The sequence below is a fragment of the Saccopteryx leptura genome, chromosome 1, assembly GCF_036850995.1.
Source record: "Saccopteryx leptura isolate mSacLep1 chromosome 1, mSacLep1_pri_phased_curated, whole genome shotgun sequence".
In the NCBI taxonomy this organism is placed as follows: Eukaryota; Metazoa; Chordata; class Mammalia; order Chiroptera; family Emballonuridae; genus Saccopteryx; species Saccopteryx leptura.
Window position 1 is genome coordinate 310,069,091 of NC_089503.1, and position 13,543 is coordinate 310,082,633.

The 13,543-nt window shown below is 44.4% G+C and overlaps 1 protein-coding gene across 1 annotated transcript in view; it reads left to right on the forward strand.

Annotated features, from left to right (window-relative positions):
- EIF3L (eukaryotic translation initiation factor 3 subunit L) overlaps window positions 1-13,543 on the forward strand; it is a 30,465-nt gene that overhangs the window by 6,504 nt on the left and 10,418 nt on the right. The window contains exons 4-7 of the mRNA XM_066358364.1: window positions 1,905-1,984; window positions 5,580-5,641; window positions 10,006-10,075; window positions 10,270-10,343. Coding sequence (XP_066214461.1) covers window positions 1,905-1,984; window positions 5,580-5,641; window positions 10,006-10,075; window positions 10,270-10,343 — 286 coding nt within the window. The remainder of the gene's footprint in view (window positions 1-1,904; window positions 1,985-5,579; window positions 5,642-10,005; window positions 10,076-10,269; window positions 10,344-13,543) is intronic.

Consider the following 13,543-nt stretch of genomic DNA (forward strand, 5'->3'; position numbering starts at 1 on the left):
TGTCAACCTGGAATACTGAGGTCACCGATTCAAAACCTCGGGCTTGCCCAGTCATGTCCTATGTAAGAAGCAACTACTACGAGTTGATGCTTCCTGCTCTCCTCCTCTCTCTCTCTCTGTCTCTCTCTCTCAAGTCAATAAATAAAATATTTAATAAAACAAAAACAAAACTCATGAACACAGATAAAACTGAAGTGGTTACGAGGTGGGGACATATACCGTGATGGAAAATGATCTTTGAGTAATGGGCACACAACACAATCAACAGTTCAGATGCTATAGAGATGCTCACCTGAAACCTGTGTACCCTTCCTGATGAATGTCACCCCATTAATTTTTTTTAAGATTTTATTTATTGATTTTACAGAGAGTGAGGGAGGGGAGAGTGAGAAGTATCAATTGATAGTTGCTTCACTCCAGTTGTTCATTGATTGCTTGTCGTATGTGCCTTGACTGGGCAAGCACAGTGACCTCAGCATTCCAGATTGGCACTTTAACCACTGTGCCACCACAGGCCACACTCACCCCATTAAATTTAATTTCTAAGTAAATGAAAAGTAAAATACTGCAAAGGAAAAAGAAAAGAAGTGTCACAGGAACCAAAGAGAGGGGAGACTGAAGCAAGGAATGATTAACAGATCTGTTCTTTACTTGAGCGAGATTGAGATGAGAAAGGAACCAGTTGAACTTGGTATTTGGTAACCTTAGCAGTCAGTTTCAGTGCAGTGGTGGAGGCAGGAGCCAGATAACAGTGGGGTAAGAAATAGTGGTAGGAAAGGGGAATTTTTAAATTTTATTTGTTTATTTTTTACAGAGACAGTGAATCAGAGAGAGGGATAAACAGGGACAGACAGACAGGAACGGAGAGAGATGAGAGGCATCAATCATTAGTTTTTCACTGCGCGTTGCAACACCTTAGTTGTTCATTGATTGCTTTCTCATATGAGCCTTGACCATGGGCCTTCAGCAGACCGAGTAACCCCTTGCTGGAGCCAGCGACCTTGGGTTCAAGCCGGTGGGCTTTTGCTCAAACCAGATGAGCCCGTGCTCAAGCTGGCGACCTCGGGGTTTTGAACCTGGGTCCTCTGCATCCCAGTCTGATGCTCTATCTACTGTGCCACCACCTGGTCGGGCGGAAAGGGGAATTTTTAAGTGTAGAGGACTTACGGGATTATTGAGACACTTTTCCATTTTGCTGTGTGTGTGTGTGAGTGTTTGAATTTTTCCATTGATTGGAAAGAGAGGAAGGAGGAGAGAAAGAAGCATCAACTCATCATTCCACTCAGTTAAGTACTCATTGGTTGCTGCGGGGACTTGAGTGTGTTTGTGTGCTGAACTGAGTGGAAGAGAGAGAGGTGGGGCTTGAGAGTCAGGGAAAGTGGAGGTAGCGGCTGAAAAGGGTCAGGAGGAAAAGTGAACAGAAACCTCTTGTAGGGCTGTGAAGCATCTTGGACAGCAGTGTGTATTGTCGGATGCTCTAGGTCAGTTGTGGCATCAGACTTCAACAAATTGATTTGGTTCCATGTTTGGAGGGGTGGGCACAGCGCTTCAGGAAGTGGACATAGTATTGCTAAGGGAGTGGGTAGGAATATCTGAAAAGTAGTTCTCAAATCAGGGACTAGCAAGCAGCCAGAATTTATGATGCAGAGGCAGAGATGATCCTAAAGAGCGTGGTGGGTGCCTAACTCATATAGAAGGAGAGTTTGACTGTATTGAGAAAGAGGTTTAAGGAACAGTATTGGGTTGTAGGAAAGTTGTAGACTTGGAAAGCTCTGGCCCTGGCTCTATTTCTGTAACATCTTCCCCTTTTTGAACCTAGGTACTTATCTGTAAAATGTAAGGATTGTCTCTCTCTCAGATCATTTTTGTTTTTGAGTTCTAGAATTATTCTGCTTGGTTTTCAGCTGGACGAAGCTGACAGAAAGATTCTTCAAGAATACACCTTGGCCTGAGGCTGAAGCCATTGCTCCACAGGTTGGCAACGGTAGGTGAGAGCTCTTTGTCCTGTGTGCTGGGGGTCATTAGAAGCTCAGGATAATCTGTGTCTGTTGCTCACCATTTATTTCCATGTACCAGGGCTTGGTACATGGTAGACCCTTAGTAAATAGCTTGTTGAATGAAGGCTAAATAAAGGAGGAGGACAGAGATCTCTCACAATTGGTGAAAACTGAAGTTGAGATCTTTGTCTTGACTTGTTTCCATTTCCTGCTATAATTTTGGGGTCATTACAATGACTTGGGGATTGGCTCTCCAGCCTCCTTTTACCTTTCACTTTTTCTTTTTTTTTTGTATTTTTCAAAGTGAGAAGCAGGGGTGGGGGGTGAAGGGGTAGACAGACTTCCACCAGGCGTGCCCACCAGGGGGCGCTGCTACAACCAGAGCCATTCTAGCAGCTGAGGCAGAGGCCATGAAACAGTCCTCAGTGCCAGGGCCAACTTGGCTCCAATGGAGCCTTGGCTGCAGGAAGGAAAGAGAGATAGAAAGGAGAAGGGGAAGGGTGGAGAAGCAGATGGGTGCTTCTCCTGTGTGCCCCGGCTGGGAATTAAACCCGGGACTTCCACACTCCGGGCCAATGCTCTACTGCTGAGCCAACCAGCCAGGGCCTATCTTTCACTTTTTAATGGTGTCTTTTATATACAGTGTGAATTAGGAGGATCCAGCTTCATTCTTCTGAGTGTGGTATATAACTGTTCCTGCACCAATTTTGGAAAGACCAATCTTTCCCCACTGAATTCTCTTGGCATGGTTGTTGAAATTGGTTATCATGTAAATGTTGTAAGGGTTTGTTTCTGGACTTGGAATTTGATTTTATTGTTCTACATACCTATCCTTAGGCTTACTACACTGTCTTGACTTACTACACTTACTACCTTAGGCTTACTACACTACTACTGTAACTTTGTAGTGAGTTGTTCTCTTTTTATTTATTTATTTATTTTTTACAGAGACAGAGAGTGAGTCAGAGAGAGGGATAGACAGGGACAGGCAGGAACGGAGAGAGATGAGAAGCATCAATCATTAGTTTTTCATTGCGCGTTGCAACACCTTAGTTGTTCATTAATTGCTTTCTCATATGTGCCTTGACCGCGGGCCTTCAGCAGACTGAGTAACCCCTTGCTGGAGCCAGCGACCTTGGGTTCAAGCTGGTGGGCTTTGCTCAAGCCAGATGAGCCCACACTCAAGCTGGCGACCTCGGGGTCTCGAACCTGGGTCTTCTGCATCCCAGTCCGACGCTCTATCCACTGCGCCACCGCCTGGTCAGGCGAGTTGTTCTCTTTTAAGATTGTTTTGATTCTTCTGAGTTTCTTGGGTTTCCATATGAATTTTAGGATCAGATTATCAATTTCTGTAAAAAATCCAGCTGGGATTTGGATAGGGATTAGCTTGAATTTGAAGACCAATTTAGGGGAGTATTGCCATTTTTATTAAGTCCTCTAGTCCATGGACACAGGATGTCTTTCCATCTATTGAGGTCTTAATTTCTTTTCGCAAAGTTTTGTAGTTTTCAGTGTATATATCTTGCATTTTTTTATACCTAACTTTTTTTTGAATACTTTATTAGTATCATCAATCGCTATTATACAAGTTTAGAACTCATTCTGAAATAAATGTTATTTCTTTGTTGCCCAGACCTTATGCTCTGTTTAATATAGAGCCTGTTTGCTTATAAAGAACATAATATTGTGTATATTAAGAACATTAGGAGTTGGCCTGTGGTGGCACAGTGGATAAAGTGTTGACCTGGAATATTGAGGTTACCAGTTCGAAACCCTGGGCTTGCCTGGTCAAGGCACATAGGGATTTGATGCTTAAGCCTGCTTCTCCCACACTGCCTTTCCCTCCCTTTCCTCTCTCTAAAATCAAAAATTAAAACCTAACTCCTCAAGCTGGGAATTGTAACAACATGTGTGAGAAGTTGTCTGCCAGTGGAGCTTATTACAGACTTGGTGTCCAGGAATTTTACTGGGGCTCAGTCGTGTGGCACACACTCTGCCCAGCATCTACTAAAATTCCAGACTCCTAGAAGGAAGAGTAGGTGTTCAGAATAAACCTTATTGTTGGCACAGTTTAGGCACAGCAGAAAGAGCGCCTTATCAAGGTAGTGGGAACCCTCCTGAAATCTAGGTTCCCATATGCCATCCAAGGTCCACCTAAGTCAATGATACCCATGTACTTGCAATTTTGATAGGTAGCATTATATTGGTTTTCATGGAGCTGTTACCATTTACTTATGTGCTGGTTTATATAAGCAACTATATGGCAAAAGTCTCTAAGTCGTGAACAGAAATGGGCCTGGATTAGATGAGGTTGATAAGGTAAAATAAAATAATTTTTTTTTCTTTTATTATTATATATTTTTAAGTGAGAGGACGAGAGATAGACAGACTCTCACATGTGCCCTGACTGGAATCCACCCAACAACCCTCGTCTCAGGTGGATTCTTGAATCAACTGAGCAGTTTTTAGCTCCTGAGGCTGAGGCTCAGACCAACCAAGCTGTCCTCAGCGCCAGGAGCCAACATTTGAACCAGTTGGCCACTGGCTGTGAGGGGAAGAGGTAGAGAAGAGGGATAAGGAGAAGAGAATCAGAAGCTTCTCTTGCCCTGATGGGGAATTGAACCCAAGATTTCCATATGCGGGGCCAGCGCGCTGTCCACCTAGCAAGCCGGCAAGGGCCGAATTTTTCTTTATTAATTAAATTTATTGGAGTAACATTGGTTAATGACAAATTTCAGGCAAACAACTTTTTTTTTTTTTTAAACAACTTTTATTTAAAATAATTTTTTTTTAAAGATTTTATTTATTGGGTTTTTTTTTTTTTTTTTTTTTTTAAGAGGGGAGGAGAAATTGGGGATGAGTAGGAGCTGGAAGTATCAACTCCTAGTAGTTGCTTCTTGTATGTTCCTTGACGGGACAAACCCAGGGTTTCAGACTGGCGACCTCAGTGTTCCAGGTTAATGCTTTATCCACTGTACCACCACAGGTCAGGCCAGGTGAACAGCTTTATAATACAATATCTGTATAGTCTAGTACGTGCTCACCATTTGAAGTCTAGTCTTTCCCTTGATAAACAGATTTTCTTTTTTTTATTTCTTTACAGAGACAGAGAGAGCGTCAGAGAGAGGGATAGACAGGGACAGACAGACAGGAACGGAGAGATGAGAAGCATCAATCATTAGTTTTTCGTTGCGCGTTGCAACACCTTAGTTGTTCATTGATTGCTTTCTCATATGTGCCTTGACCGTGGGTCTTCAGCAAACCGAGTAACCCCTTGCTCGAGCCAGCGACCTTGGGTTCAAGCTGGTGAGCTTTTGCTCAAACCAGATGAGCCTGCGCTCAAGCTGGCGACCTCAAGGTCTCAAACCTGGGTCCTCTGCATCCCAGTCCAATGCTCTATCCACTGCGTTACCACCTGGTCAGGCTAAACAGATTTTCTTGTTGAATGTGTTCTTATATGTGTTAGAGTTTAGCTCTTGTTTAGTCATTGAAGTCAGGTTACTGCCCCCAAGGGGCTAAAACTGCCAGAAGACCCTACTTGTGGATTATTAAAGCATTGTCTGCCACTGCCATCTCTTTCAGATGCTGTCTTCCTGATTTTGTACAAAGAATTATACTACAGGCATATTTATGCCAAAGTCAGTGTGAGTATCTAAATGTTGCTGGCAGTTTTTTAAACTCGACCATTTTGTCCTCGGAACACAGTCACTACTTGATACTGGTTCATTGTCCAAGACTGGTTGGCATTTTTCTTTTAAGAAATAGCAGTGGGGTGATTGAGCCCAGAAAGCTGAATTTCTGTTGCAGACAACCAATAATATTGCCTGGTCTATATATCCTTTTCAATTTCTCCATCCCCGGTTCTTGCTGGGCAGTCATCACCATGCACTGGGTTGCAGGCTGCCGTCCTAAGTGTGTTCCAAGCACCTGTGCTGTCTCTGCTGCCTTTGCTTTTCCCCTTCAGCGCATTGCCACTGAACCTCCTTCCCTCTAAAATGTAAATTATACTGTCAGGTTTGCCAGGCACAGTGCTGGGCACCTGGCACACATCTTCATGTCTCCTGCTGAGTAGGCAAACAGGTGCAAAGGGGGAGCTTTACTCAAAGTCCTAGTTAAATTACAAAACTTAAACCCAGACCTGTGTTACTGTGACACAAGTGTCCTTTTTACCACACTATCTCACCTTTGGGTCCTTATTTTATTCTTTCCGATTTCTAAATTTTAGAATGCCTGAAGGTTCTTTATAAATACTGTCTACACTATTTATATACACCAGTGACTTAAAAATCTCTATCTTAAGCTGCAGTCTCTTCAGATCCAGACTCGTTTATTCACCTGCTCAACACCTCCACTTGGCTGATTGTCATCTTAAGTTTAAAACACCCAAAATTGAACTCTTATTTTCTCTCTAAACCTGTTTGTCACATGTTCATTATCTCAATAAATGATAGTACCATTTTCCCAGTTACTTGGACTGAACACCTTGGTATCATTCTTGACTTTTCTCTCATTTGACATCAACTTTGCAGCAAATTCTGTTTTACTGTACCTTCAGCATACTTCCTGAAACCAACTACTTCTTTCTGCCACCACTGCCCTAGTTCAAGGCTTTCTCATCTCATAGTTGAACTACTGTGTAGCTGCTCAGCAGCTGTCAGTTTCTACTCTAGCTCACTTAAATTTATTCTCAGCCTAAATCAGCACGACCCTTTTGAATTGTAGTTTCATCAAATTACTCCTCTCCTAAAGCCTACCATGACTTCCCATCATACTTAAAATAAAATCCCAAGTCTTAGCCTCCTGCTTGAACTGGCCCCTCACTAGCCAGTCTCATTTCCTGCAACTTTCCCTGGGCATCTTCTCATACTCGGTGGCCTTTTAGAGCACGTATCACTAGCTGACATTTTGTAAATTGTTTATTTAGTTTTTCTTTGTTTTAGCCACTGAAGGGTAAGCTCCACCAGAGCCTAGAGTTTGTCTTGTTCACTGCTCTAATCCAGTGCCCAATCCCTGAGGATATGTTAATTATTGGAGCATGTGTATGGGTGTTATAAATGAAGGAAACTGGCACTATAATCTCCTTAGAATGTTTCCACCCAAGGAGGTCCCAGTTACTCACAGTTCCTCACCTCTCATCCCTGAGAACCACTCGATCTAACTAGACTCCTGCCTTTGCAGGAGCCGCCATCAGTGGTAGGAACTGGAGTTCTTGTTCCCAAAGAAATACATAGCGCCCTGTCTTTCTGGCATCCCAGTGAGATCTCTGAGTACCTTATCTGAGAGAAGGTCAAGAATCCCTCCTACCATTGGTGCTGTGGGTCAGGTACTTATGGAATAGGCTGAGAATATAGCCAACCTGTAGAAGACAGTGGCATCAGAATGCATAGTATATAGCTTAGTGTTCATACAACATCAGAGTGGTTACTTCTTCCACAGACCTACATGGTCTGTGGACTGGTGGTTGAAAAACACTGGTATAGCTGGTTTTACCACCTCTAATTTTCTCTCTGGTTTATAGATGAAGTTTCAGTAGAAGTTTATTGGCCCCATAACCTCTTTGTTAGGTACCAAATGAGGTACTTTCACATACATGACCAGTTTTAAACCCTAGATGGAAGTTTATCTTTTCCTTTTAAGTGAGTGGAGGGAAGATAGACAGATTCCATATGCACCCTGACTGGGATCCACCAAGCAACCCCTGTCTGGCGCCAGTGCTCAAATCAGCCAAGCTGTCCTCAGCACCAAGGGCCCACACTCGAACCAACTAAGCCACTGGCTGCAGGAGGAGAAGAGAAAGGGAAGGAGGAAAGGGACGGGGAGAGAAGCAGATAGTCACCTCTCCTATGTGCCCTGACTAGGACTCAAACTTGGAACATTCATTCTCTGGGCTGTCACTCTATCCACTGAGCCAGTTGGCCAGGACTGGTTTTTCATTGAAAGAGCATTTATTGTTAAAAAAAATGAAACATCTTTTCGGAACACTACAGTTAATAAACAGTAGGGCTAAGACCGCAAGACAGTGTTCTTTCTACTCCATTATAAATGCATCATTTGTCATGTTCCCCAGCTCAGAAACCTTAAGTGGTTCTCAGATGCTTGCAACATAAAGTCTAGATTGGGGGTCAGCAACTTCTATGAAAAATGCCAGGTAGTATTTTGGACTTTAAGGGCCATAATGGTTTCTGTTGATTTTTTTTTTGTGTGTGTGTGTGTGTATTTTTCTGAAGTTGGAAACGGGGAGGCAGTCAGACAGACTCCCACATGTGCCCAACTGGGATTCACCCAGCATGCCCACCAGGGGGTAATGCTCTGCCCATCAGGGCGTTGCTCTGTTGCAACCAGAGCCATTCTAGTGCCTGAGGCAGAGGCCATAGAGCCATCCCCAGCGCCTGGGCCAACTTTGCTCCAATGGAGCCTTGGCTGCAGGAGGGGAAGAGAGAGACAGAGAGGAAGGAGAGGGGGAGGGGTGGAGAAGCAGATGGGCGCTTCTCCTGTGTGTTCTGGCCGGGAATCGAACCCAGGACTCCTGCACGCCAGGCCGACACTCTACCACTGAGCCATCCGGCCAGGGCCTGTTTCTGTTGAATTTGTTCAACTATTCCTTTCTAGCAGCAGTAGACAATAAGTGGTCATGGCTGTGTTTCAATAAAACTTTATTTACAAGCCCTGGCTGGGTACTCAATTGGTTAGAGCATTGTTCCAATTAAGCAAAGTTGCTGGTTCAATTCCCGGTCAGGGCACATAAAAGAATGAACTAATGAACTCATAAATAAGTGGAACAAGCCTGACCAGGTGGTGGCGCAGTGGATAGAGCATCGGACTGGGATGCGGAAGGACCCAGGTTCGAGACCCCGAGGTCGCCAGCTTGAGCGCAGGCTCATCTGGCTTGAGCAAAGAGCTCACCAGCTTGGATCCAAGGTCGCTGGCTCCAGCAGGGGGTTACTCGGTCTGCTGAAGGCCCACGGTCAAGGCACATGTGAGAAAGCAATCAATGAACAACTAAGAAGTCGCAACGCGCAACGAGAAACTGATGATTGATGCTTCTCATCTCTCTCCGTTCCTGTCTGTCTGTCCCTGTCTATCTCTGCCTCTGTAAAAAAATAAATAAATAAATAAAATAAGCGGAACAACAAATCAGTATTTCTCTCTCCCCTTCTCCCTCCCTTTCTTTTTTTTTTTTTGTATTTTTCTGAAGCTGGAAACGGGGGGGGGGGGCAGTCAGACAGACTCCCACATGCGCCCGACCGGGATCCACCCGGCATGCCCACCAGGGGGCGATTCTCTGCCCATCCGGGGCATCACTCTGTGGCGACCAGAGCCACTCTAGCACCCGGGGCAGAGGCCACAGAGCCATCCTCAGCACCCAGGCCATCTTTTTGCCGGGGCGCTGAGGATGGCTCTGTGGCCTCCGCCTCAGGCGCTAGAATGGCTCTGGTTGCAACAGAGCATTGCCCCAGATGGGCAGAGCATCGCCCCCTGGTGGGCATGCGGGAGTCTGTCTGACTGCCTCCCCGTTTCCAACTTCAGAAAAATACAAAAAAAAAAAAAGTATTTTCTTTAAGAAAAACAGGTGATGGATTTGCTGACCCCTGGCCTAGATTTTCATTTGGAACTTAAAGACCTCTTTGTTCCTGGCCTGGTGTAGTTCAGTGTAGCCCAGTGTAGCATTGTCTCCTCTTACTCTCCAACCTTCAAGCCTCACAGTTTTATTGCTTTACCTTTGTTAGTATTGTTTTTGCTGAAACACCTTTTCTCTGCTTTGGCAGATCTGCTTGTCTGTTTCCTAACGTTTGGTTAAGGTTATTGCCATAAAACCTGACCATTGTGGTCTGCTGTTCAGTGCCCCTTTGAACTGCTATAGCACTTAACTGTCTTCCCTCTCACTTCAGTGCTCTTTGCATACTAAGAGTACACAACAATTCTCTTATATTTGTTTTTAGCCATCATGGTAGGCCATGAGTAGCACATTTAAATTATCTATGTTCTAATGTCTCTGCTCTCTTTACAGGGGGGACCTTCCTTGGAGCAGAGGTTTGAATCCTATTATAACTACTGCAATCTCTTCAACTACATCCTTAGTGAGTGTAGGGTTTGGCCAAGTGGGAGAGGGTATGATGAGGTGTAGTATTGGCCTCCAGCTCCTTTTAGCAGGATTTAACATGCAGGTGGGGAGGGGGCGATACCTTGTGATTCACAGTCTTTTTAAGAGAGAAATTATAAAATGTGTCTGCAGCCTTACTAAGTGGGTCTGACTTTTCTGTGATCTGCACAGATGCTGATGGTCCTGCTCCCCTTGAACTACCCAACCAATGGCTCTGGGATATCATTGATGAGTTCATCTATCAGGTATTTGATTAGCCCTTGGCCTAGTTTGAAATAACTCGTCCAAGCAAGGAGCAGCTATTACCATTGCTTGTGTTGTTAAAAAAGATGCATACTCTAAAAATATGCCCATCATAATCTGAAATTTCCCAGGGAGGTAGACTCCTCTTTTGGGGTTTTCTAAAAGGTCAGTGAGGCCTAAGAACTTTAGGTAGGAACTTAGAAGTCAAGAGAGTTGAACTTTTACCAAATTCTTACCTGACCTTGAGAAGGTGGTCTGGCAGGAAGAACACAGGTCTTACGGGCTTTGGGGACAGGTGGAAATGGGTTCTAGTCTGAGGGGCCGTTGGGTAGCTCTGCAATAGTGACATGTTATTTAAGCTTTCCAAGCCTCACTTTTCTTGCCTATAAAACAGAAATGCTGTATATTCTGATTGTGGTAGTTGTTACTCAAGGATATGCTAGATCAGAATAAAATAGAACATTTTTATCAAAATAGAAATCTTACCCCCTCAGAGTGCTGCTGTTGAGGTTCCACTGAGAATTATACCAGATGTGAAGTACTGCAGCTGTGGGGCCTGGTATAAAACTTCAGATTTTACAATTCACTAGCCCTGGACCCTGGACAAATTACTAACCATGGAAACCGTGGGGTTTCAGAGCTGAAGTCAGCATCCCAGATTGATGCTATCCACTGTGCCACCATTGGTCAAGTGGGAAATCCATTTCCCTGGCCGATGGCTCATTGGATATAAAGTGTTGGTCTGGCATTTGGATGTCCCAGGTTCGATCCCCAGTCAGGGCACACAGGAGAAGCAACCATTTGTTTCTCTCCCCCAGCCTCTCCCACTTCTCTCCCTCTTCCTCTCCCACAACCAGTAGCTTGATTCGTTCAAACATGGTTGGAGTGCATCAGCCTTAGGTGCTGAAAATAGCTTAATACTCAGTACTTGAGCATTGGCCTCAGATGTGTTTGCCAGGTGGATCTCAGTCAGGGCACATGGGGGAGTCTGCCTTACTATCTCCCCTTCTCACCCAAAAAAAGATGTCATTTGAGCTCCCTGGACCAAAGACCCTTTGCGAATACAAAGTTCTGCTAAGCTGTGGTTGGTGAGCTGAGAAAACCTTCCTAGGGCTCTTTGAGAAAGAGACTTCCTGCTTAGGATGAGGCTTCAGTGCCTTTGTGAAATTTTGGCCACAAAACACACTGGCCTTGTTTGCTCTCTGGCTCCTTGGCTTGTGTCAGCCTCTAATTTGGCATGAAATTAGAAGGTTGGCAGTCCTGTCAACTTGAAGCAAGTCAAGGAGGATCATCTGTGCTAAGGTTCCTCTTCCCCCTTAAAACCATTATAATTCCCTCAGTTGAGCTGGTATTTTCTTCCTAAGGGGCTTAAGATGCTCTCGTTTCTTTTTTTCTTCTTTTTTTTTTTTTTTTAGCGGGATGAGAAGCATCATCTCGTAGGTGTGTCACTTTAGTTGTTCATTGATTACTTCTTGTGTGCCTCAACCAGGGACCTCTTGCTCAAGCCAACGACCTTGGGATTATGTCAATGATCCCACACTCCAGCCTGCAACCCCATGCTCAAGCTGGTGACCTTGGGGTTTTTTTGTTTGTTTTTGTTTCTTTTTAAGAGACACAGAAAGAGCCTGACCAGGTGGTGGCGCAGTGGATAAAGCGTCGGACTGGGATGTGGAAGGACCCAGGTTCGAGACCCCGAGGTCGCCAGCTTGAGTGCGGGCTCATCTGGCTTGAGCAAAGAGCTCACCAGCTTAGACCCAAGGTCGCTGGCTCCAGCAGGGGGTTACGTGGGGTGAATGGCTCTTTCTTGCCACCTTTTTTTATTTTTATTACAAGTAACATGAATATGTTAATACCATTTTTAAAAAATTATTGATTGATTTTAGAGACAGACAGAAACATCAGTCTATCCCTGTGTGTGCCCTGACCAGGGATTGAACCCCCAACATTCACGTTTTGGGACAATGTTCAACCAACTGAGCTATCTGGCCAGGGCTATGTTAATACCATTTTTAAAAGTTTATTTTTTTTCTTCCTCAAACTGCAGGTAAAATGAAAGTGTCTTCCTTGCTTTGAGGAGGCATCAGTTATTGTCTGGAAGCTGAGAAGCATTTACATAATATTACTAGATTGATTATTTTGTTATGGCTTGAAACACTTGACATATCTGTATAGAGATCTGCCTTATTCTTCTGTGTAGTATATGTAATGTGGGTAAACCACTCCTGGTGAACATTTGGGTTTTGGTTTTCACTATTGTAAACAGTGAGTCTGAATATTCTTGTATGTGTAACATATAGGTATCTCTTTAGGTATAACTAGAAGTAAAATTACTGCTTAAAGGATATTTGCCTTTAAAATTTTTTAAAAACAACTATAAGAGGCAGAATTTACATACAGTAAATGGACCAATTTTATTTATTTATTTATTTATTTTTATTTTTTGTATTTTTCTGAAGCTGGAAACGGGGAGAGACAGTCAGACAGATTCCCGCATGCGCCGGACTGGGATCCACCCGGCACGCCCACCAGGGGCAAAGCTCTGCCCACCAGGGGGCAATGCTCTACCCCTCCGGGGCGTTGCTCTGCGACCAGAGCCACTCTAGCGCCTGGGGCAGAGGCCAAGGAGCCATCCCCAGCGCCCGGGCCATCTTTGCTCCAATGGAGCCTTGGCTGCGGGAGGGGAAGAGAGAGACAGAGAGGAAGGGGGGGTGGAGAAGCAAATGGGCGCTTCTCCTATGTGCCCTGGCGTGCGGGGGACCCGGGAATCGAACCCGGGTCCCCCCGCACGCCAGGCTGACGCTCTACCGCTGAGCCAACCGGCCAGGGCCCCAATTTTAAATGTATACACAACCATAATTCAAGTTATAGAACATTTCAATCACTTTGATTTTTAGTAAATACACTGCTCACAAAAATTAGGGGATATTTCAAAATGAATATGAAGTAATAAAAAGGCACTTGATTTTTTTTTATTAAACAAGAACATCAGAAAAGTAAAAAAAGTTTGATTATGCAAAATGAGATGCAAAACCAACTTATTTCATTGGTGAAAATGCACTATACAAAAGGCTGAGAGTGCCTGACCTGTGGTGGCACAGTGGATAAAGCGTCGACCTGGAAATGCTGAGGTCGCCGGTTCAAAAGCCTGGGCTTGCCTGGTCAAGGCACATATGGGAATTGATGCTTCCTGCTCCTCCCTCCT